The 25,753-nt window shown below is 40.8% G+C and overlaps 1 protein-coding gene and 1 long non-coding RNA gene across 2 annotated transcripts in view; one reads left to right on the forward strand and one right to left on the reverse strand.

Moving 5' to 3' along the window:
* Nucleotides 1-928: 928 nt before the first annotated feature.
* On the reverse strand, nucleotides 929-20,563 carry LOC138014073 (uncharacterized). Its single transcript, XM_068861102.1, has 8 exons — nucleotides 19,099-20,563; nucleotides 8,013-8,197; nucleotides 7,145-7,282; nucleotides 6,301-6,460; nucleotides 3,610-3,651; nucleotides 3,046-3,151; nucleotides 1,173-1,214; nucleotides 929-1,031 (listed from the first exon to the last, which is right to left on the reverse strand). The coding sequence occupies exons 1-8, from the start codon at nucleotides 19,838-19,840 to the stop codon at nucleotides 929-931; spliced, it is 1,518 nt and encodes a 505-aa protein (XP_068717203.1). The 5' UTR covers nucleotides 19,841-20,563.
* A 1,559-nt stretch (nucleotides 20,564-22,122) lies between these two features.
* LOC138060182 (uncharacterized) overlaps nucleotides 22,123-25,753 on the forward strand; it is a 39,136-nt gene continuing 35,505 nt past the window's right edge. Inside the window, exon 1 of the long non-coding RNA XR_011134306.1 lies at nucleotides 22,123-22,667. This is a non-coding gene — a long non-coding RNA (uncharacterized lncRNA). The remainder of the gene's footprint in view (nucleotides 22,668-25,753) is intronic.

Raw genomic sequence — 25,753 nt, forward strand, 5'->3', positions numbered from 1 at the left:
TCTGAGGCAGCCATAACACCATCCAACAACAAACAATATCAGGCCGTGTGAACGAGGAGGTTCCATTCACATGAAAGCCTTCCATGTGCGCCGTATATTGCTGTGAATTGTTGTTGCACGAAAGTCAAAGAATTTGAGCTGAGAGACAAATCAAACATCACGCGCCCATACTGGTCAATTTCGATTGTCTGGGTAAATGCTTGGATTCCTGCCTCCTTAAATACAAACGCTCCTTCAACGTTAGAAGAATTGTCCGTTTGCGTAAAAATGTATCTAGGTCGCACTTCCCGCGAAGGGGAGAAAATTGCATGTGGCCATATCTTCCCAATTCTTAGGGATTTCCAACCTTCTTCCATTGACAGTACACCGGGATAAAAAACGTTCCTTACTATGTTGACCGTTTGTTCATTGACACGTATGATACCGAAGCTCTTACCATTTCTTCTCAATGCGGCATGGTAGCCAATATTCATTTGAGTCGCCAGTTAATTTGAGTGGACAACTGACTTCCCAATTGGAATTGGCCTCTAATTGTAAGTCCCCGATCCGTGGTTGTAACTGTCCCAGCGGCAAGGACTCTGGGAAATGGTTTGTCATAATTCAACAATCGTAGATTGACCAGTAGATTTAATTACAAGGTCTCCAAAGGTCAGTTTACTCGGAGAGGAGCCCGGGTGCAAATTCACTACGCCTTTTTTCCTTTCCCATAAGGACAACAGGAGACCCGCTAATATGATAAAGTTCCTATATGTCAACAGAAACGCTCCAAGGATACGCTCGGCTTTAGGCCGTTGAGGATAATCTCGAAGCCATTAAACATTCCGTGGCCCTTTTTGGGCAAGGAGACAGGAGGCTATGTATTTGTAACTTGGTAGAAGCAGAACGCCTAAATATGGCCAGTATTGTCATCCGTTATGTTATCTAACCGTCAGCGTCTTCGCAGAACCTGTGATACCAACTGAGCGCCTCCTGAAACTTCGATCTTTGCCAGTTCTTGGTCAGCGGTCAGAGGACAGCACTGCCCACAGCGCCTTCAGAGAAAAAAAAGTTATTGCTATTTAAACCCTTCAATAGTCATAGCAAATAAGAAGATTACAATTTAAGAGAACCGATTTCAAAATGAATAGGGTAAAACAGTCATGAAGACAAAAAAAATCACCATCACACTTTACCTGTTTGGTTGAAACGAGTTTGCATCGGACGACCCTGATAACCTGCAACAAGGAATGGAAAAAGCACAAATAACCGCTGAGCATAAATGGCAATGCTTACTAGCACAGCTAGTATTTGTTCACTCTTACTTAAGTGTGCGGAATTTTTATTCCAGGGTAAAACTGCAACCATCCTGCACACAATCAAACCGCAGACCGTTTAGCGCTCATTTGTGTTGAGAATAGGACTAATAAGCTCTGGGAAGACGCAGGTTTAACCTCCAGCCGCCGGACCCAACGCTCAGGAGTTCCTTAAGATATCTGAAGGAAAATTGCTGCCGTAACATCTGAGAATGGTCTGAGTCCCGTGTTCTCTTCTCGGAGAACGTGAAACAAACCGGCCGTAGTCCCATCTTACAGCACGTTTGTGGGACGCGTAAGACCTCCATAACATTGTTCGTAAAAAGAGGAGCCAAACAAGTTCCGGTGCGTGCAGTCTGTCACTCTCGCTAATTTTGAGGTCACTTGTGACTTTTTTTTTTTTCTAAAAAAGGAGCTTTGCTGACGCAAAGACATGCAAAAAATTTACTGTATGATAAATTCCATTGCTAGGCGTTTCGACGTCACCAAAACGCTGTTATTGAGTCCAATTGTTGGTTATGAATTCCAGGCCTAAATAAGTGACTCTGATAAAGCGCTTTGGGTCTTTGACGTCCTGATGAATAAAGCGCTCCGGTACCTAAATGCCTCACACTTATTATCTTTGAAGTGTCCAGTTGTAGTGGTCGTCGTTGGCGGTGGTGTTCATCGTTGACGTCATTATAGGGAGCTTATCCCTGGGTAAACTGCTGGTTTCCTTGTTCTCCCCAATGTTAGGTTTCTTCCTCGATCCTTTCTGTTTTGTTTTCTTTTTATTACTATCATTATTAGTATTAGCATTAGCATTGTGGGATCTGAGCTATCACATATGTTCAATTAAGCCATAATTAGGCCTTCTATCGACTACCCGGCTTGGATTGGTTTGTGTTATTTGAGGGTAGCGACAAAGTAAACACGATTCTCACACTGAATAAAGTTGAAGTTGAAGTTGTACGCAAAGACGACAGCGACGACACTAAGAGAAGGTTGCCTACAATATTATTTCCCGTTTTTGCAGTAATTTAACAGCTCTCGTAACCTGCTATTGTTTGGTATGATAAGCAGCTTCTCTAGCTTCGTTTCTGTAGTCATTTCGCATGCCGGAAGTGTACATCAACATTCCAGGAATAAAATTGGTACAAGCAGTGTGGCCGTTTGGAATAAAATTGAGAATTTATCGTAAGGTGCTCGCGTCCTCGGCCTAACCGAGGACTGGGGGAACCGGGATGACTTAGTGGTTATAGCACTCGCCTCCCACCAATTTACCGCGGGTTGCGATTAGGGAATCGTGGCCATATGTGGGTTAAGTTTATTATTGGTTGTTTACTCTGCTCCGAGAGGTTTTTCTCGGGTTCTCCAGTTTTCCCCTCTCCTCCAAAACGAAGATCTCTAAATTCCAATTCGATCGGATGAATGCAGGACCGCCATGAAAACCACTTTCGGGTGAGTGGAAGCTTCCTGAGTAAATATCAAGTTATTAGTTATTATTGTTATAGCCTTACGTACCGTTGTGGTAAGGATGAGAAAGGCAAGAAAACGTATCAGAGTGTAAAACGAAAGTGCAGAGCAAAGAGCCTTTGTTTTTGTTCACATGAGACCATCGTTTCATGGCGTTTCGTAGCCGTAGTCACCGTCCTTGCAGCCACATTATTTGTCGTCGTCGTTGTTATTGAACGTGTACGCAGGACGCTACAAGCAGGTGATTCTAAGCAGTTTATTCCAAGCTCTGTTTAGCCAAGGTGCATTCTCCACTTACCCTTGGTCTTCTTCCCTGATTGTCAACACTGAGTACTCGATGTTTGTGCCGCTTTGGTAGCCATCAAAATACACCGTTCCAGGGCCCCCTGGCTCCGGGTTACTATCTGAAAAAAGCAAACAACATGTATTTTCAAGAAAGGTCAACAAAGGAGTCATTATATGTTTAAAACACTTGGGTGACAAAATTCTTTAGTGTTTGAGGGATAGAATGGAACAATAGAATAGGGGTACGAGATTAAACGGCCGCTCACCATACTTGTCACCATTTAAAATTCCGAACACACGCGAAAAATACATGATTAACATTTGGGGGTCAAAAGTTGGGATTGCTCTAAGAATCAGACAACTGCGAACGAAATCAGAGACCGAAATCAAGTGTAAAGAATTCAAGTGAAATAATCGTTCGTTTGACCTTCCTGACTAGGAAAACGAAGATTAAAAAAGCCAAGGGAGGGGAAATCCAAGCAATTCAAGTGTCTTGGAGGATCTCAGGGGATTGGGGGAGCGGGGGCTTCAGTTTGCCCGGTACAATAGCTTATGCAAGGGGCCTGAAATACCTTACCTTGAGGAAGAACATAATCACAGGCAGGTTGGCTAGGAAGGGCTGCAATAAAATCGAATTTTTCGTCTTATCATTAATATTTTTCAATGCAACATCATAATTTAGTCAAATAAATACTTCACTCGAGGACACATGCGGATCAATATTTGTACTATTCAACTCAGGCAACTTGATCTCAGTCACTCTTTTAATTATAAGGATTCGACTAACGCGATTTGTTTGCTTCCTGGGTTGTCATTCAGTCAAACGACTTTTGGCCCACAGGCAGACAACCCTAAAGATGCGAGAGCGCGTGACGTCACGTTATTTTGAGACAATTGTAACGGCCGATTCAACTGATCGAGGAAAATACATGAAAACTTCAAATCGCGATGTTTCTTTTCGAAAATTCATTTTATGGGCAGGCGGATAAATAAAGTTCACTCACCCACTATTTTCTGCGTTGTCCTGAGTGATTTGATGGGTTTTTGGGACGCTTCGATTTCCCCTATCATATATCATATCTTATCATATATCTTTATTTACCCTCGGATTTTAGAGTAGCTTGGTGTAGCTAATATCTCCGAGCAATTACCCTCCCAACCATGATACAACACAGAAAACAGACCACAACACCGGGAACTACATGCCCTACTCTTTGCGACAAGTGTGCAGGTTCTTTTACGTCCCACAGGATTATGAACATTGAAGGGTTGTGAGACGGGACCTCCGGCTTATCGTCCTTATCCGAGAAGACTAGAGAGTCTAACCATTTGCAGATGTAATTACAAAGGCAGCACTTTCTCCTCAGTTATTTAAAGACCCTGATTGTTGGTCCGGCCGGAGTTGAACTCACGACCTCCCGCGTGACAGCCCGGTGCTCAACCAACTGAGCCACCGGTGCGCGGTGGCTCAGATCCGACGCGTCGTCACATGCAGCCGTTGGCAAAACCAGGATCGGACCGGACCGGATCGGATCGGATCAGATGAGGAAACACGAACCGGACCAAAATCCCCGCCAAAAGTAGATGGTCACCAGACAACGTGCCGAAGACAGGAGAAGTCGAATTCTGTGCCTCTCTCTCTTGTGTAGTCGTCTCCTCATTATTGAGACTCGTCGAAATGTTTCTTTTTTCCAGAGGTGATTACAGATTCCGAAGCGGAATTATGAAGATGCAATGTGAGGAATTGTCGTCAATAAGCGAATTGACTGCGTACGCAACGGTCTTCTTCTCAAACATGAAAACTGACAACATGATTTTTACTTTACCACAGTCCCTGACAATTGCACAATAGTCTGATTTAGCAACAGAAAGGGAGCGTCAGTTGACGAAAGGAGAGCCCGCAGAATAGCTGGGATTCTACTCTAATATGACGTAATATGGATATTTTTCCTGCGCGCACCATCGTCAACTGACATTCCCGTTCTGTTGCTAAATCAGACTATTGTGCAATTAGAAGGGACTGGGGTAAAGTAAAGAATTGTCGTCAGTTTTCATGTTTGAAAAAGAAGACCGTTGTGTACGCAGTCAATTCGCTTAGTGACGTCAATTTGTCACATCGTATCTTTCATTAGCCTCCCACGCAAACGTTCTTACGGGTTCGTCACGCAATCATTCCTCGTGGGGGAGGAATGATTGCGTGACGAACCCGTAAGAACGTTTGCGTGGGAGGCTAATCTCTCATAATTCCGCTTCGGAATCTGTAATCATCTTTGGAAAAAACACATTTCGACGAGGCTCAATAAATGAGGGAGACGACTACACAAGAGAGGAAGGCACAGAATTCGAGCACGTTGTCTGGTGTTATTGATCCGGTCCGAGTTTTGTCAATCCGATCCGATCCGATCTGGTCCGGTCCGGCAAAACCCCATTTAAGAGCTCTATTAAAAGAATTATCAATACGGCTAAGATATTGTTATAAAAAGTACTACCCTAAACCTCAATAGCGTAAGTAAAAATTGAAAGATTTAACGTCTTAAAAAGAAGATTTAAGTAGTCGAGCGAAAACCCATAGTGTTTGCAGACACGCAAAATGTGGAGACGAGAACTACTTCTTTGGATAGCATATGATCAAAATGTTTATCCCAGTTAACGTTGGTTGGATTATCCTCGAAAATAACTCAAACAGTTTTAAATTAGATTTGCGCTTAATATATTGCAAAGGGGTGAATGAACTTTATCTATCTGGCTGTCCATAAAATGAATTTTGGAAAAGAAACATCGCTATTTGAAGTTTTTATGGAACATTTTCCTCGATCAGTTGAATCGGCCGTTAAACTGTCTCAAAATAACGTGACGTCACGCGCTCTCGCTGGTAAAATGTAAATACAGACTGCACACAAGGTGTAAGTCTACAATTTACTCCTGGGTTGCAGTTTGCATTTTACACCAACCGAACATCACGGTATCATATGTGTCCGACATAACTTGACAACGTTATGTAAAAGCGGAGAAGCAACAAAATTGTTTTAATCCCCAAACAAATCCGTACATTTGCGGCCACATTCGTAACTCTTGGGCTGACTGTTCATCCCCGAACGACCATCAGCGCTTTAATTTGAGGGTTCGTTTTAAGCTGCCCGAGAAGTAAGTACATCTCCTATCTTCAGTATAACGAGATTAGACGATATTTCGTTTCGAGATGCAAATTACAATAAGCCGGTAAAAATGTCAGGGCCTGTGTTGTATTCAAACATGTGATGACGCTTACCTTTAGGATAGCTGTACAGATCGACTCGAAGAGCAATTCGTACATTGAAGCTCCTTGGATAGAAACGGATAGCTTTTGTGTAAATTTCAGCTGGAAGAGCATTTCGCTTGACAGTATTTACATCAGTATTTCCGGTGAACGTCTTCACTTCGCCATTCTCCTGAAAATAAAAGACCAGTTAGCCGTGTCACCGGAGCCGAACTCTAAAGACACAAAGTACGAAAATACTGTGATTGCAGATTAGTGTTGGATATACTTAACTATGACCGATTAAATTACCTAAATTTGTTTGTCTTGAATTAAGTTTTTTACCGCCATGTTTTGCGTGACGGAAACGTGACAAGTCGCGCAGATTTTTCTGAGGTGGGTAGGGGTGGGTATTTCAGGTCTTGTTATACGAACTATTTTCATCTTTGTAACTCTGTAATTGTCATGGCAAATCAAAGACGTGGAGGGTTCGCATTTTTATGGAAATAGAAGTCAATTAAAGTTCTTCAAGAAAGCAAAGCGATAAATTGGGAAAAATCTCGCTAGAAGGGCTTACCTCTATTTTTGGTCGCGAAGCGAAAGGCCCTGGAAACCTTGTTTATGCACCTTTTAATTTTCTCAGGAGAATAAGTTTTAAGCGCACTCAATCACGTATTTTCTTTCACGTCACGGCTGTCCACAGCAATGTCTGGGCGTAGGACATCAAAGTCGAGTTTGTCCGGCTAAACACCTACTCATGGTACAGGTGAAGTGTGTGATGGAATTTCCAGGAAATTCATCGTAACACACTTCTCATCTCTATACAGTAACAGTAGTTTTTGAGATCGGGAAAGCATAATATCAGCATCAAATGTACCTTCACGTCTCTCCACAACTCTGGTGAAGAACTGTAAGGATCCAGGTACTTAAGAGTGTATGTCCTTGTGTACTCTGAACCTCCATGACGTCCTTGGGTAGCCACCCCTGTTACGTAAGTAGCGCTAGACAACCTGGCCTAAATTAAACAAACCAGAGATTTTTTCCTCCCTTTTTAACTTGTAACCTTTCGTGCGTGGACTGTTCGTTAGCAGACTCCGTAGCAGTTGTCCGTACGTAAACTCCCTAATGTTGAGGGATAGCACAGTTATTTGTCGTGTCGTGCTTTTGTTTGTAGTTATTGTCCAAAAGGATGAAACTTGAGAAAGGTGTCAACTAGTTTTGTCCAGGATTGTAGAGTTGAGAAAACAATCACTTAAGTAAGGGCTGTTAGGGGCTGTTTAAATGAGAAAACTCCCCCGGGGCGAGTTCCATTCCAGGATCGCCACCCTTTCCTGTCCACCCAGAGGTCAAGTCCATACCGAAACTAGTGGTTGTTCCTCCTTTATAAGACACTGTTGCGAGATTTCGTACCGGAATAAAATTCTCGCTCCGATACAAAAACCGAAGTGAACTCTCGCCTGTATGATTCGCTCCGGCGCGACACTTTCGGGTGGTAGCATGTAAACGAGCCCAAAGCCACAACAGGAACCGGAGTGAACTCGCTCCGGGTTGAAAGTCACGCGCCCGGTGTCATGTAAACACCCCCTAAGTTGTTGTCTTCTATTCTGTTCCTGAAATGGGATAACTGTTTTGTTAGCTTTCAAATGGAATTTGTACCGAGGATGAAAACAAAGCGAAATTCCCGGATAGGAAAGAGCAATGCAGACCGGCCAAAAGGAGCTTAACGGTTAGAATCGAATCCCCACCTCCAAATATTCGGAGCCAATATTATTTGTCGCGGGCATCCACCCTCCAGTGCGTCCAGTGTATCCCAGCGATGCGTGAGAAGGGTAGTAATAAGTTCTTGAATATGGCCGTGAAGAGGTATATACTCTTATAGAAGAAGCCGTCAATTGATTCCCGCTAACACCTCGGGGAGTCACTTCATTTTCTGATGATAAAAAATGATATATAACATTAAATGAATGAAATAAATGGATATATTTGCAGTGCGGTTAACATATGAAAAGGAGAAGTAGTCCCCACTTATCTGGACAATTTCAGCAATTTTCAGCAATTTTTTGACACGTGAAAAATTTCAGGTGACTTCAACGGGACTCGAAGGCATGACCTCATGGTTTCAAATCACGTTGAAGCCACCTGAATTTTTGAGGTAATTATAATAGAAAATTGCTTAAAATAGGAGGATCACTTCTACCTTTTGTATAAAACACTCACGCGGGCAGTTTTATATTTCCGACTATTTCGGATGTTAACTAAATTGTACTGACAACCTGTTTTCCACAATTCCATCCGATAATTTAGGACCCAACTGAGTCCCTTCATTCTAGGTTGGACCAACCAAAAGTTTAAGGACATTATTTCCCTGTTGTAAGCCTTTATTTAAGGAACAACACCCGCTAAGAAAGATTTCATCCAGATGACCGGTGCTTTTGGAAAATCACTCAACATTTTGCCGTGGTCACCCCTTGCGAAATTTCCCAACAATTGGCTAGCACTCGCAGATTTGCAAATACGATTCTGATGACGGGATCTTTCAGATTTGCTTTTCGAAGCGTGTTCATCCTAAATCCGGAGGTGATACCTCGTCCACCCTCCAAGGGGTAACAATCGTGTCATTGAACACAGCCTATTCTCTATTTTCGAATTCCCCATAATACACTATGTTTGCCCCCCAAATTTTGCATAAACTATTGTTTTCAAATGCTATTGGGAACACTGCATATTCCCAAGAGCATTTGAAAACAATGGTTTATGCAAAATTTGGGGGGCAAACAAAGTGTATTATGGGGAATTCGAAAATAGAGAATAGAGCGTTTTCACATGACGTCACGGCGGCCATGTTGGTGTTCCAAAACAAAGAAATGGCGGCCGTGATGGTGTACCAAACTAATCCTCCGGGAATTGAGCTTTATTTTTATGCAAAAGACTTTTCCTTTTTTTCAGTAATCCAATATGCCTGCTGGTCAGGTGGGTGAACACGCCTCATAGGTCGTTTGCACGTGACGTCATACCCGACTACGGACGTTGACATGTACTCAAGAAAACCACAAATTCAAGTTCAAGTTCAAGTTCAAGTTTATAGCACACTGTTAACAGTGTGTGTGCGTGAATGTTTAAACACGTTGACTGATATATAGACCACAATTTAGCATAGAAAATCCATTTGAAATTCATCTGTCAACGAATTTGTGCGTAGAGTTAAGGATATTAAAGAAAATCTCATTGGTTGTGACCTATTTTGTCAACTTATAGGCATACGGCATTGCCACTAATGAATTACGGGTGCATTCCTTGGTTGCGTTGTTCTAAGAAAATGTCAACGAAGTGAAAACGTTTACAAAAAGAGGCCATGCGTTCAGGAGAAATGCGTAGGCGGTTTTGCGCGCAGTATTGAGTTTTTAGATTGTGCAAAATGTTAAAAGGTTAAAGTAAAAACACGTCAGACTATTTTACCGGAAATGACATAAAAAGGCTACGTGATGTGTTATAAAAACGGAAATGCATAAAAAAGAGGAGAGAGAATAATACATGATAACAAGATGAAAAAAACAAAAGAAAATTAAAAGGTAGCTAAACTAAATTACATTTCATCTCTTCTGTTAAGGCCTGCCGGCTCCAGTGTTTTTCCTCTGTGTATGAGGAATGCCTCACCAGCCTTTCTGATGGAGTCACGACTAGTGTGCAGTTGTTCGAGCGGTATAAGGATCATGTGATCCTCCGCGTGACCACTGGTCAGGAAGTGTCGTGAAACCGCAGTGGGGGTATAACTACAAAAGGGGTTTATAATAGGTCGCCTATGTTCATTAAAGCGGTCTTTAAGACGACGTTTGGTCTCTCAGATGTACTGAAGATTACATTTAGTGCACTGAATCATGTAAATTACATTAGGGGTTTCACAAGTAATATGTTATTTGATTTTAAAGGTTTGTCCAGTACTATAAAAAGTATATTGATTACTGCCATCCTCAATAAAAGGACAGGCGGTGCAACTAGTTTTATTGCACCGAAACGAGCCGGATGGAGACCCAGATTGGTCGGTGTTAGTAGGTTCCGGCAATTTAGCTCTAACTAGAATGTCACTAATGTTTTTACAACGCCGGTAGGCTACTAAAGGGAGATTAGTAAAAACATTTTTACAGCGACAAGATGAATTACTAGAAATGAAGTTCGCCAGGCAATCTAGCTGTTGAAAAACAACAAAGCCCCTGGTTATGATGACATACCGGCAGAATTGCTAAAAGCAGACATTGAAACAGCCACAGAAGTACTCTTCATCTTGTTTGAGCACATATGGCAAGGAGAACAGCTTCCGGGTGACTGGCACAAAGGCCTCATCGTTAAATTCCTAAGAAAGGCGATGCCACAGAATGTAACAACTGGAGGGGAATTACGCTTCTATCGGTGGTGTCTAAGGTGTTTACCAGAATCATCCTGACAAAAATTCAGCAGGCTATGGACAAGCAGTTACGGAAGGAGCAGGCCGGCTTTCGTAAAGGAAGGTCGTGTACCGAACAGATTTTCACTTTGAGGAATATAATAGAACAATGCATGGAATGGCAGGCATCCCTGCACCTGAATTTCATTGACTTCGAAAAAGCTTTCGACAGTGTGCATCGGGACACCCTATGGAAACTCTTAGGGCTTTATGGCATCCCACAAAATTTAAAGATCATCAGAATGATACAAGCTTTGTACAGAGATTTCACATGTAGCGTTCTCCATGAAGGCAATCTTACATCATGGTTTGCCGTGGAAACCGGGGTTAAGCAAGGATGCATGCTGTCACCTCTATTGTTTTTGATTGCCCTAGACTGGGTGATGAAAGAAACAACAAGTCACCAACGTACTGGGATTAGATGGAAATTGACAACTGTATTGGAAGACCTGGACTACGCAGATGACATCTGCCTTTTATCCAGCTCTGGATCTCTCCTAAGCGAGAAAAATGCAAGATTAAACAATAATGCGCGTAAAGTTGGACTTAAGATCAATACAAAAAAGACCAAATGGATGAGCACTGGATGTAAAAGGAACTGCCGAATCAGAATAGACGGGCATGAGGTAGAGAAAATCGACCAGTTCTCTCTTGGCAGCATGATTGATGTGCAGGGCGGCGCTGATGCAGATGTGAAAACACGTATTGGTAAAGCCAGGCAGGCATTTACATCGCTGAAACCAATTTGGAGTTCTAAAAGGATTTCTCTTAAGACCAAACTAAGACTCTTTAATTCAAACGTAAAGACAGTGCTTCTTTATGGCTCTGAAAGCTGGAAAACGATTCAGGAAATAGTTAAAAAGTTGAGGGTCTTTATCCATAACTGCCTGCGCATTATACTAGGCATAAGGTGGCCACAAAAGGTATCCAACCTGGAAGTGCGAAACATCTGTAAACAAGAGGACATTATGGTGGACATAACCCGCAGGAAATGGACATGGATTGGGCATGTATTAAGAAAGGACTCTGGCGATGTTGTTAAAGAAAGTTTGTTCTGGACACCAGAGGGGAAAAGACAACGGGGAAGGCCAAGAATAACTTGGCGAAGGTCAGCGGAGAAAGAACTCAAGTCCATGCACCTGACCTGGAGTGAGATTCGAAAGGTGGCACAAGACCGCTCCCGCTGGAGAGAGACTGTAGAGGCCTTATGCGTCCCATGGCGCAAAAAGGACTGATGATGATGAGATGAATAAAGCACGTTAGAGTGTTTGTGAATTATACGGGATATGTTAGGTAAACCGGGGTTATAGGTAATGACGAATGGAACAGTATCTGTCTGTTGTTTAGGTTTGGGTTTACGAGTGTCGTTCAGGGAAATGTCAGAAGCACGTCGTATCTGGGTTTTAAGGAAATTAAGTTCGTAACCTCGATTGACGAGGTAGTCCATAAGTTCCTTACAGCGTTGTTTGTAAGTGTCATTGTCGGAGCATATGCGTCGAAGGCGAAGTGCAAGGCTATATGGAATGGAACGTTTAGTGTGGGCAAGAAAATGAGGGGACAGAGAGGGAGGCTCAGGGCGTTGGCCGGGATATGTCATGTCCACGAAAGTTATTTTTAGACGAGCGGAAGTCTTTGTTCTAGCGGAAGTCTGTCTTCCGAGACGACCGCATGCAATCTTGCCTTGCTCTCAGGTTCTTAGTGAAAAGAGAAAATGGCGGCGCACGTGGAAGGCTGATGAATATTTATATTCATTCAAACATCAGACCGAGGTGGGTCTGCATGCGGACGTCTCAGAAGACAGACTTCCGCTCGTCTAAAAATAAACGCTGGACCGGGAGCCTCCCTCTCTGTCCCCTCATTTTCTCTTGGTGTGGGTGGTGTGGCATGAGGAGATAAGTAAATATTGATGTTTGTCAGTGGGTTTAGTGTAAAGGTCGGTTTCTATGAGACCATCCTTGAGTGAGACCATCACATCAAGGAATGAAATATTTGTAAGGGAATGCGAACAAGTGAATTTAATGGTGGGATGAAGGTTATTAAGATAATCGAGAAATACTTTCAGTTTATCTAAACCTTCAGTCCAAATAACGAAAATATCGTCCAGAAATCTGAGCCATGTATGAGGTAGATACAGTGCGTTAGTGAGCGCGTCGTCCTGTTCGAATTTGAACTTGTTCGAAATATTTCATTCCTTGATCTGATGGTCTCACTCAAGGATGGTCTCATAGAAACCGACCTTTACACTAAACCCACTGACAAACTTCAATATTTACTTATCTCCTCATGCCACCCCACCCACACTAAACGTTCTATTCCATATAGCCTTGCACTTCGCCTTCGACGCATATGCTCCGACAATGACACTTACAAACAACGCTGTAAGGAACTTATGGACTACCTCGTCAATCGAGCGTACGAACTTAATTTCCTTAAAACCCAGATACGACGTGCTTCTGACATTTCCCGGAACGACGCTCTTAAACCCAAACCTAAACAACAGACAGATACTGTTCCATTCGTCATTACCTATAACCCCGGTTTACCTAACATATCCCGTATAATTCACAAACACTCTAACGTGCTTTATTCATCTGGTCGCTGTAAAAATGTTTTTACTAATCTCCCTTTAGTAGCCTACCGGCGTTGTAAAAACATTAGTGACATTCTAGTTAGAGCTAAATTGCCGGAACCTACTAACACCGACCAATCTGGGTCTCCATCCGGCTCGTTTCGGTGCAATAAAACTAGTTGCACCGCCTGTCCTTTTATTGAGGATGGCAGTAATCAATATACTTTTTATAGTACTGGACAAACCTTTAAAATCAAATAACATATTACTTGTGAAACCCCTAATGTAATTTACATGATTCAGTGCACTAAATGTAATCTTCAGTACATCGGAGAGACCAAACGTCGTCTTAAAGACCGCTTTAATGAACATAGGCGACCTATTATAAACCCCTTTTGTAGTTATACCCCCACTGCGGTTTCACGACACTTCCTGACCAGTGGTCACGCGGAGGATCACATGATCCTTATACCGCTCGAACAACTGCACACTAGTCGTGACTCCATCAGAAAGGCTGGTGAGGCATTCCTCATACACAGAGGAAAAACACTGGAGCCGGCAGGCCTTAACAGAAGAGATGAAATGTAATTTAGTTTAGCTACCTTTTAATTTTCTTTTGTTTTTTTCATCTTGTTATCATGTATTATTCTCTCTCCTCTTTTTTATGCATTTCCGTTTTTATAACACATCACGTAGCCTTTTTATGTCATTTCCGGTAAATATAAAGATCTTGTAACAAGCATTTATCCATTCAATAAACCTGAAGAAGGCTGGTGTTGGCCAGCCGAAATATTGCAACAACGCCTATGTTCACGTTGTCTTGACCAACCTTTGCAGTATATTTTCTTGTTGTACTTGCTAATACATTTTGTAGGGCAAAAATATATTAGCATTACTATTTTTACCGGATCTACTTCTGTGAATTGTTCTGTACGTCACAGCAATGGCACATTTCGCCATTGCAGGACTTCTCGTCATTGTTACGATCTGTGTAGATTCGCCGGGATGCAGAAGCGATAATGAGTGTTGTGGCTGGTAAAGAAGGCATCATGCTACTAGTATTTACAAGTTGACTTCAAAGGTAAAAGAACTTGTAAAACTTAGTTGAATCGTGCTCCACTTTTAAGCCTTTTTAACCTTGAAAACAAGCCAGTTATTCGCCCATAAAAAAACTGATAAATTCTTTGGAGGCAAAGGCGCTAATAATACCAAACATTCTTTGGCAAAATTCGAATTTTCAAAGTATTTTTGCTAAGAGATTATTTGGAATATCGGGTTCAAATTTTTAGTGATAGCGCATCATGCAAGGCACTTTCATTATTTAGTCGGTAGTTCCTTCAGCTACGAGGCTGGTATCAATGGAAGCCGACGGATGAGAGAAATTTGTATCTTCGAACAATCGGCAAGTGGACCACGAAAACACTCAGTTTAATGTTGAGGAGGCGACAGAAGGGTTGTTCAGCTTTGACCACTCGGACGAGCATCAAGAAGTCTCAATCGGCAGTGTTGAAAAAGGGACTAAAGCAAACAAGAAGAAACCGTCGAAGAGGGATATCATAGTCGTGGATGACGAAGTAAAGTCGTTGTTTTGTTTGTCAGTGCGTGAAATGGAAGGCATGTGGGTGTGTGCAAGGGGAATATTACTGTAATATTCACCTAGGGGATTTTCAACTTTAATAATCCCCTAGGGGGTTATTAAAATATCAGCCCCGCACTCCCCTGTTACAATCAAAGCCGCCCCCCAGCTTTTCAGACAGTTGTTAATTAGCGGGGTTTATTCTATATAATCAGCCTCGAAGAACAAAGGAAAACGAGCCATGTGAAAGTAAGTAAGGGTTATCGGCCTGAAACGAGGGGATACCAGATTTATTCACCTCTGGTTCCGCCCGAGGGCGCAACCAGAGGTGGATAAATCTGATATCCTCGAGTAAAAGGCCGATAAAATGCTTATTTTACACATTGGTGAGGTTTTTTTAGAAAATGCACTGTTGTTTGAGATGACGGCAAAACAGCTTGATGAAGATTTGTAAAGAAACAAATATATGTAGTCTCCATGGACTTAAATTTACGCTGCACGGAAATTTGCAAACATCTCTTGTCCGCTAGTTAAAGTTAAAGTAACTTTTTGATAAATCTAAATTTAAACTCAAGTCTAATCATTTTAAATTGTAATTGGTCATATTTCAGCTTTGTATCTTGATAACTGTGTATTTAATTAACTAATTAACTGATTTCTTATTTTACAAGTATTTTGGGATTTTTATTTAATAATAATATGTTCAAGAACAGAGACAGGACTTGCTTAAGAAAGGTGGCCTGCCTAGAATAGCTTCGCTAATTGCGGGTCGCCTAGGACTATGATGATATTGTAATGCTAATAAACAAATAAATTGATTGATTGATTGAATTGAATTGAAATTACATCCATGTTAGTGAAAAATTGCGAAGACAAAATTGTCATGGTCTGAGTTGATTATTTAAGTATAGTGTGTTGTAATTTCCACTGTGGATGTTTTGAGGGGAATAACTGCGGGGAGATAACTCAATATAACCCCCTGAGAAAACAGAGGAAACCGAGCCATGTGGCAAATAATACATTTTATTGCACTGACTGATAACAACGTCGCAGTATCCAAACACTTTTTGTGCATAATGTGTTTTCGCTTTACGCTTGAGTAAGTATTGTACTTGCATATGCAACACATGCTTTTGTCACTTTAATTTGAAGACGAGGAAGGGGAGGTCGGAATTTCAGCGGAATCATTATGAGGAATGCACAGATATACCCCTCCAGTTTAAAAATTGATATTGGTCAATTTCTGTAGCGAATATATTTGAGGCGCAGAGTGTAATGGTTTGCAGCACGCTTCAAAGGGGAAAATCAGATATGATACATTTTTGTTTACAGAGAGACTAAATATTTTGTGAAAACATAAACTACACATTATCCAGGATTTTTGTTGGTATAACCGGGTTGTATTGGTTCACATGTCCCGTTTACGCAGGATGTGTTCAGGCTTGCTCATCTTACTGCAATTTTGTGATTACGACATCAGTGCAATAGGCCATTTCCGAGTTCAAGCCTGCCTCATCTTAAAAGCGAGTCTAAGTGCGAAGTTTTTCAAGTTATGAAAATTAGTTTTCATTCATATGTAAAGTAGAACTAATTACCATTACAAAACCTTCGCACTTAGACTCGCTTTGAAGACGAGGCAGGACATTGCACCTGACTTCACGGCGGCCATGTTGGCGGAAAGAACAATAGCGAAATTGGCCGTCTTATCACGTGAGTGCAATCAAAAAATTATTGCGTGATAATCCACTGTGACGGTTTGATATAATAACCGTGCGGTGCAACTTATCCATTTTATCCTTGAAGATCCCTTTGCCTCAGCAGAGGTAGAAACATGAGAGAATTATAACTCAAAGGGGATATTTTCTGAGAGAATTATTCGTATAGTTGCTTATAAGCGCGTGCGATTTCCAATGTAATTTATCTTTACATGTTTATGACATCAATCAAACTTCCTGCTTTAGCTTCCCATGGGCGAGTCGTTATGCTCCGAAAAGAGGATTAATTAACATATTAAGAAATAAGAACGTTACTCTGGTTGAAATTGTATAAAAATATGTACAATGTTTTATAAAAGTCCCAACGTTTCGGTTGAACCTTCAACCTTCATCAGGGGAAAGTGAAAAAATAATTCGCAAAAAACAGGTTTCTTATAGTATGCCAAATAGGCCTTATCACGGTTTTCGACGCCATCTTGACGGGTAGGCAAAGCGGTCAGAAATTACAGTGTTTGTATGGGAATCCGATTGCAAATAACTTCTTTCAAAATTAAATTTTTCACAATTTCTGAATCGCAACGTTAAAATACTAGGTAGAAGATTGTATTCACGAAGTTTGAAGGATGTGGCTTAGCTAGAAGACGCTCAGTTAATTTTTTGAATTTTCCACATATTTGTCTGTAAATTTGGCTGGGTAGACAAACGTCTAGCCGCGGTTCGCGGGAAAAAAAATTTAAGACAAATGTATGGAAAATTAAAAAAAATTAGCTCAGCGACCTATAGGAAAGCTACATCCTTCAAACTTGCTGAGTACAATCTTCTACCTTGTATTTTAACGTTGCGATTCAGAAATTGTGAAAAATTCCATTTTGGAAGAAGTTATTTGCTGTCGGATTCCCATACAAACACTGTAATTTCTGACAGCTTTGCCTACCCGTCAAGATGGCGTCGAAAACCGTGATAAGGCCTATTCGAGTCTATTATTATTAAATTCTGTCCCTCAAGGCAAGATTTAGAAATTCGTGCGGCAAATGCATGCCATCATCACGATTAAGCGGATTCCTGCAAGTGTTAATTTCCCAAGCCTCAAGATTGCGTCGAATGCGCCAATTAGCATTTGTGCGTAGGATCTTGGACGCCTCCCAAGAGCGTAGTTACTAAAACATGGAACGACCTAAAACCACCTACAACCACCTAAAACCATCTACAACCACCTCATAAAAAATCTACAACCATCTACAGCCACCTCAAAAACATCTACAACCACTCACAAAGAATCGAATACTATCTTAAACAAGCCATAATTGTATAAAATAAGCGAGACTACAATATGTGGTTACCATTTAGCCAAAAAAATCCGGATGGCATGATCGTGGCATAAAGGTAGCGATTTTCCGAATTTGTTAAAAACCAACCGGATGTGAATAGCGCTTTACCCTGCATTCCATCCTGTAAACTGCACTAAAATCGTGAGAAAGGGCCTGGAAACGAATTTCCCGAATTCCGGGAAATGTGCGCCGGCACTCTATTTCTATTTCCCGGAATTTGAGAAATTCGTGACGATCGTTCCGTTTCCATGCCCTTTTTCACGATTTTAGCACCCTTTACAGCATGGAATACAGGGTAAAGCGCTATTGACATCCGGTTGGCTTTTAACAAATTCGGAAATTTGCTTACCTTTATGCCACGATCATGCCTTTCGATTCTTTGTGAGTGGTTGTAGATGTTTTTGAGGTGGTTGTAGATGGTTGTAGATTTTTTATGAGGTGGTTGTAGATGGTTTTAGGTGGTTGTAGGTGGTTTTAGGTCGTTCCATGTTTTAGTAAATACGCTCTTGGGAGGCGTCCAAGATCCTACGCACAAATGCTAATTGGCGCATTCGATGCATTCTTGAGGCTTGGGAAATTGACACTTGCAGGAATCCGCTTAATCGTGATGATGGCATGCATTTGCCGCACGAATTTCTAAATCTTGCCTTGAGGGACAGAATTTAATAATAATAGACTCGAATTTGGCATACTATAAGAAACCTGTTTTTTGCGAATTATTTTTTCACTTTTCCCTGATGAAGGTTGAAGGTTCAACCGAAACGTTGGGACTTTTAAAACATTGTACATATTTTTATACAATATCAACCAGAGTAACGTTCTTATTTCTTAATATGTTTCTATCACCTGGTTACAGGACCATTTTTAAGAGGATTATTATTATTTTTTTTAACATTTTAGAATTATGCTAAATTGCAAGATTTCCAATGGCTTCACTAAGGACCATTAGTACTTTTTGCAACAAAAATCGCCTAGCAATATCAATTGAAGCTACAATCTTTTTTGATGGCGAGGTTTGTTGTTCCAGTTAATAGCTAACCCCCATTATCTCAAAATATAATTCTTTTAAAAAGTATGAGAAACAAAACTAGACTATGCAAACTGTCTCAGTCACGTCGAAGACAAAGTGCGTCGTGTCTTGGTCCGTCCTATTATAGAACGATACTTCAGGAGGGGTTTCTTTCGATAAGGGTGTAAAAGAATACCTGTTTTTCCGCCGTATGCTTTAGCCAGTCCTGGGAAGGAACCGTGGTAAAACGTCACCGAAATTCTCCCTCCTGAACCTCCTCCTCCGTTTCCTGATCCCATCCCTCCAGAAGCCAGCAATTTTCCGTTTCCATCGATTTCATAGCACTCTATCGACACACCGCCACCACTTCCGCCTCCGCCATTCGAATTCTGTTGTGCACGTTCCCCATTCACTTGCACTGTGCCGTCGAGTATAAGTTTGCGAGCATAGATTCTCAAAAGTCCACCCCCCTTTGCTCGCGTATGGGAGTTTCCACCACCCCAACTCCCGGCCTGTGCAACGGCGAACGCGTTACCGTAAGTTTCTGCCTGTGGCAATGACAGGGGCGTGTTTGAGGCAGCACCAGCTCTTCCTCCAAAGCTTCCACCAGAGCTGCCGATGTACCCGCTAACGCCGCCCCCTGGATTATTCGTACTGTCTTTGTTATAATCTAGGACTATTATTGCAGTACTTTGAATATTAAACGTCTGGGACACGTTGAAGTAATGCTGCGAGGACAACGATGTCGTCTCCAAAAAAACTTCCGTACTGATGGTCAAGCTCTGGTATGAATGTATTCCCGGAGCAAATTTACACGGAGATGTAATTACAGCGTTGATACCACTGTTACAGGTAGACAACGCTGTTTGTCCAAGATGGAATACTGAAACAAGAATAACCACAGGTGTGAAAGACTCTCTCAGGCGATGCCTTTTCATGATTCACTCGCAGCTAACTAGTCCAGTTGTGTATTTGGAACGTTAATTCATGCTCATACAGAGCTGAGTATCCAAATCTTTGAAAATGAAACGTTTCTCTTGCTTAAATCAATCTTCCCAAGTGAAACTTGATCAACCGTGTCGAGTTTGTTTGTTCTTGTCAAACTTCGTATTTCTATTCAGAAACGTAGCCCAAAAGCGTGATTAAAATAAATCTACGTTCCACGCTCAATCACTCCGTTCATGAATAAGAAAGATATTGACTTTTGCGGTTAGACAAACTTGCCTTGACACTTTTCGAGTTTCTAATTCTTTTACCAAAACTGCCGGCATGCGTGTTTGAATGCGTGCCGGAATGCATGTATACTACGGTGATGTGACGCAAACACGTACCGTTTTTTAAAGGTAAATTAAGCAATAAAAAAAAAAATGTAGCTTTACAATACCCTCACTAACAGGAAGGTTTTAAAAGTTCCTTGTAAAATTGTTATATTCAGAAGGTTCACATGAGCACGTTTTCCATTTGTAACATTTCGCGGTTGACTGATTTCGCGATGAAAGGTGCAGTATGTGTGTAAATGCTCCTTTTGACACGCTCGCGAATTCTGTTACACTTGTCAGCCCTTCTCGCACGCACGCACGCACGTACGAATTCACGTGTAAATTTATCAGTAAATGTTACATTGATCAGTCTGACCCCATGATCACGCTCTGATTAACAGGCTCTATCGAAAACAAAAAAAAAAAAAAGGAAAACAATAAAGGAACAGAATTCTTTATTTTCTAAATAAACCAATTTGCATTCACAGACAAAGAGGTCGATTCTTCCTCATTAGAGCTTTAGCTTAGGCTTCGATAGTTGGGCAGAGGCTACTGCCTACAACCTTGGGCAAAACTAGGCTCGATATCCGGCGCTCACTCGAGTTCGTGATTTCGGAAGTGAGCGCTGGCTCATTTCCCGAATCGAACCTACAGTAGGATAAAACTCTTTGGGAAAATGTGACACACCACTATAAAATGCTTATTTTTAATTTGCCTGTCTGATAAAAGATTTTAAAACCTGACAAGGTTCTTGTTGCATTTTACCTGATGAGGGTCCACTGGACAGGGCATAACAAAATCATTCAACAGGTGTACAAAGTGTGTTGTTTTATAAAGGGGTCCTCTCTATATGATCCCTTGTGGGGTACCTCAAGAGTCACTCCATTCTAGTCTACTAGTCTTAGGATTACGGAGTAGCGCGATTGTTTGCGGACCACACGAACCTAACATTCCCAAGTTGCAATCTACCAGTTGTGCTAGATAAAGTTGAGGGGTAACAACGGTGTTACAACGGTGTCGAGTTGTTTCAAATTTCCTAAGATCATTGTCAGAGTTTGTTGCCAACGCAATGCAGCAAAATCAAAGCATATTTATAACATACATACATGCATACTTAATTGACCGCCCCCCATAGGGGCTTTTCAGATGGTCCAATCTAATCTATTTTAAGACCGACCAATCATTCAGCAGACCCATGTTTGACGCTAGCCTAGACGTTGGGTGAACAACTGGTGTCAACAACGTCAAGTGTAGATAAACTACCACAACTTGATCCATTGTAGTGTTACACTGGTGATAACAGCAGTTAGGACGCCGGTGTCAAGCGCCAGTGGGACCTTAGCCAAATGAATACGGATGTTAAAGAAATTGCAGCCTGGCTTTATATGAACAAACTTATTCTTAATTTGTTAAAGACAGATTTTATGTTAATCGGGTCTAGACACGAATCGCCGCTCTCAATGAAGGTAACATAGAACTCTCCTTGTCCAATACTGATGGCAACTGAGTGGAGTTCAGTGAATGTTTGTGCCCACCTGCAAAGCATAATGCATTAAGTGACCTCGAATTTAATTAAGAATACTAATAACACCTAAACCCTTTCTAAAAAGCGAGAAGCTTCTTGATTTATACAGGTCAATTATTGAACGATATGTCAGTTCCATTGTATTGTGTGGGATTCAATAGATGACACTCTAAGCAATAGTTTCCAAAAGCTTCAGAACAGAGCGGTTCGAATAATTACTGGTGCATCGTACTCTAAACCATGTGGGGAAACTCACTTGAGGAATTAGGCTGGACTCAATTAAATTCCTGGCATGAGGCAATTTCACATGGCCAATCTGATGTTTAAAATATTTAACGGCCCGGCGCCCCCATCTTTTTACAAAAGGTATCGAAAATCTCTGTAAAATCGTCACACATTCAAACAAAGATTTTGCAAGAACAAAAGACAACGAAATTGTACCCCCCTGATGCGAGACAGTGATTCCCGTTCCAAGAACCGCCTGGTCCTCTTAGCCACCTGTAGTGTATTGGAGTTCCTTGATCCTGCCTTTGGCAGCTAGGAGGGCCAAGCAGCTCATGGGAAGGGAAGATAATACATTTGTTACGCGGCGGGTGAAAATTATTGATTTCATACAAACTACTTTAGCTTATGTCTGGAGTAAACGCCTGTAAGAAGACATCTTTGGGGGTTTATTCTTACTAATATGCTTTGGTTTCGGCATCGAATTCCAAAGCCAAAGGCGAAGCGAAAGAATCTCTCGACCGTGTGGATTGATTTTTTAAAAGGCTTTCAATGGTGTACCTTAGATGTAAATATGTTTGAAACTCTGCATTTAGTATTAACCGAGAGAGCTCCAACTAGCATGACAAGAAAAGCTACTTTTAACTCATATATGAACAGCACGTGCCTAAAAAATCAATGCAGGCAGTTGCAAGTCGCCCGTCAGCCATTCTGACTGCGTTGTCTCTCAGCTAGTGGTCTTTGCTTCTACAGAATTCGGTAGGTGCTTTATTTGTTATTTCTGTGTTCACGTTTAAGCATAAAGGCCACGCTACAACTATTAAAGATGGTCTTCATAAAACCTCTAGTTATTTCACGTGAGACTTTGTTGTTTTAATTACCCTGCAAGCAGAGGCCTTAACGAAGCGTTCCGTTGGGTGCCCCTGTTCTTTCTTCCTAGACTGACTCACCTAGGAAGATCGAAGGGCTGCTGCTTCTGCTGGCATGGTAAGGTTTCGTGGAAATTATCTTTGATTGCCGCTTTATGGAGCGAACATTTTAGTATGCAATTGTCGAGTACTCATCAGACATTACAATGGGTGGAATGAGTGTTGGTGCGGTTTACAATAAATTCTGAGGTTTAACTTCATCGAGAAGGCATTAAATTTCACGAAGATGATCATTACTGAGCTAAATCAAGGAGATATTTCACTTCATTATGAATACGATAAAACCTTGAAGAACACCAGAAGTGTTCAACTCTGGATAGTCTGAATTTAATTGAATGAGAATTAGTGAAAAGGCGTCAAATGAAATGAAGTAATCTTTGACCCTATAGTCTCTCTTCCCTTACAAAATGTTGATTCATCGTCTCCCACAACAATCACATAATGGCGGATTTAATTTTTGCGGCTACTGTAACATGACTGTGCATGTACGAAGAGATTACAGCCTCCAGAACGTAACGTGAGGCTGATGGAAATCGTTGTTGTTGAAGCTTTGTGAAAAGGACTTAAATGGCATTCAACAAGATTCCAACTCCACAAATTAATATGAGTACAACCTATTCCATGGTTCCTTTATAGATGTAGCTATTGACACGGCACCCAAAACAGCACAAATCGATCACAAATGTCATTACAATTAAGTCGAATTTGTCATTGTCACCAAAAATCTGTTCCATGCCATTATTTTATTCTAATTCATTCTACATGCCAGCTTGTTCATGCTCTATCACATGTCATTTAATCCCATGAAAATCAGCGAAAGCCCAAAGTATTTTTGTTAGATCTCAAATTCAAATTGCATAGGGGGAAAAAGAAAAGAGCAGAGTGAGTGAGAAATAAAAAGGAGCAACTGTGCAACATTCTAAACTGTAGATCGACAATTTCAATGCTATTTGTGTAATTGATTGAACTGATGGCATCACATTTCTGCAATCGGATGAATTGGAAAAGGTCACAATTTGAGAAGCTGAAACGTAGCAAAACACAATGGTGGATTGAACATTTAGTAACCGCGACAAATAATTGATTTAGATTCCGTTGATGTTTGACCATTTTTAGCTGAAAAACATCGCCTGGATACATCTGAGATTGAGTGTCAAAAATTGAAATTAAAATTATTATATTCTCAATTCTAAAGGTCTCTCTTGCGTGATTGCAGTCAACTATATAGGCTGATATCAATGACATTAGAGGGGAAAACTATCAACAGCTTGTCTCATAGCTCGGCCTGAGAGAAAATTTAGAATATGCGAAGAATATAATAAGATCAGGAAAAGGACGCTTAGATTATTTAGAATTTAGGCAAGCGGCCAAGGAGGCAAGATCTACACCCACTTACAATTGTCACTTCAAGGAGTGTCATGACAGACTAGACATGGTGGTGAAAAGGGTGAACTAACAACATGTCAACCACCAACAACAACAACTTTAGTAGCCTTTAACTAACAAAACAAATTACAATAAAGGAAATGATATAATACAAAGAGAAATGACTTCCTCAATAACTATAAAAGCTAAGGAAAGTAAGAAGCCAAATTAAAAACGATTAAAGACACGTCGAACACAAAAGTAACACACAACAAAACTAGAGTACAGTCGGCTATCTAAACTGTATACATAACCTATACATCGATATATAAAAACGTAACTTAAATTAGTCCGGCTTTCAAAATACGGAACCAAACGTCTAGCATGGAAACGAAGCTAAGCTGTTTTCCGCTTTGTTTTGAATTCAAACATTGTCCCAAGTAAGCTTACTATATTTTTTTTCATCATGAAAAATGTTAATTAATAGTGGATACTTGAATTAGACACTTCATATAGAAAGTATTTTAGCCTCGAGATCTTATTTATACAGACTCTATCCATTGATATGTCCTCTTGATAACGTGAAGAGAAAGAACTTAGATATTTATGCTTTCTTTTATTATTTTTTTAAATTTTTTTTGGATCTGGTGTTAGTGTTATCTAAAGTGCGGAGGTTTTCATGAAAACAGTCTTTTAAACTTCGTTTAGTTTCTCCTATGTACTTTAGATGATATCTGGTACATAAAATCATGAAGATAAGGTTTTTTAGTTTCGCAAGTTATCTGGGAATTAATGGAGCGTGTTCCGCAGTAGATAAGAATGTGTAGTTGGTTAGTCGATGGAAAATGTAAGGACAGGTAGCACAGTTTTTGCCACAAGGAAAAGAAACGGAACTCAAGGAAGTGCGGTATTAAAATGATTTACATTACATGAGAAACAGCTAAACTGTCCCCTAATGTAACTGACATTCTAATCGTCCCTGGGGCTGCTCAGTCCAGAAACGAAACACTACTTATTTTTTGTTTCGTTTCCTCAGAAACAAAACGTATCTATTTTGACTTCAGGGTGAACTATTTACACAATGAGGTTGGGTGACCCATCAAAACAGAGTTTGTTGAATTGAAAATCTTAACATCTATGAGATGCAAAAACAAACTTGCGAACACATGAATTATCGCAAATCATAATGCTCACAAACATAAACGCGAAGGAAATGGATAATAGATATGAAGTTTTTTACTATCTGAATGATTTTGGGTTAGATCAAATTGTTGAAAAATCTTCGTGTTAATGAGTAATGTAAACAATCTTCGCAATAGTAAGTCGTAGCAATATTTAATAAACTGGGTTAACCAGGAACCACACTCAAAGAAATATTGAGGGCTTCCCAAATAAACTTCATTTTACAAGAGAATGAGTGAACAAATCTTTTTCTGACGTTAAAAACTATGGCTACCCATTAATCATTTGCCACAAAATTGCTGTCATTTTTATGAAAACTGCTCGCGTATCAAATTTCAACCCACGTATGGAAATTAGTTAACATTTACA

The sequence above is a fragment of the Montipora capricornis genome, chromosome 8, assembly GCF_036669925.1.
Source record: "Montipora capricornis isolate CH-2021 chromosome 8, ASM3666992v2, whole genome shotgun sequence".
Classification (NCBI taxonomy): Eukaryota; Metazoa; Cnidaria; class Anthozoa; order Scleractinia; family Acroporidae; genus Montipora; species Montipora capricornis.

What these genes read in the sequence shown, in the direction of transcription:
- LOC138014073 (XM_068861102.1), bottom strand. Translation starts at nt 19,840, where the DNA reads ATGAAAAGGCATCGCCTGAGAGAGTCTTTCACACCTGTGGTTATTCTT. An exon ending in TTGGCTCCGAATATTTGGAG is followed by an intron (nt 7,283 to 8,012) that starts GTGGGGATTCGA and finishes TGTTTAATTTAG; the next exon opens with GCCAGGTTGTCTAGCGCTAC. An exon ending in ATCAGGGAAGAAGACCAAGG is followed by an intron (nt 1,215 to 3,045) that starts GTAAGTGGAGAA and finishes TCCTTGTTGCAG; the next exon opens with GTTATCAGGGTCGTCCGATG.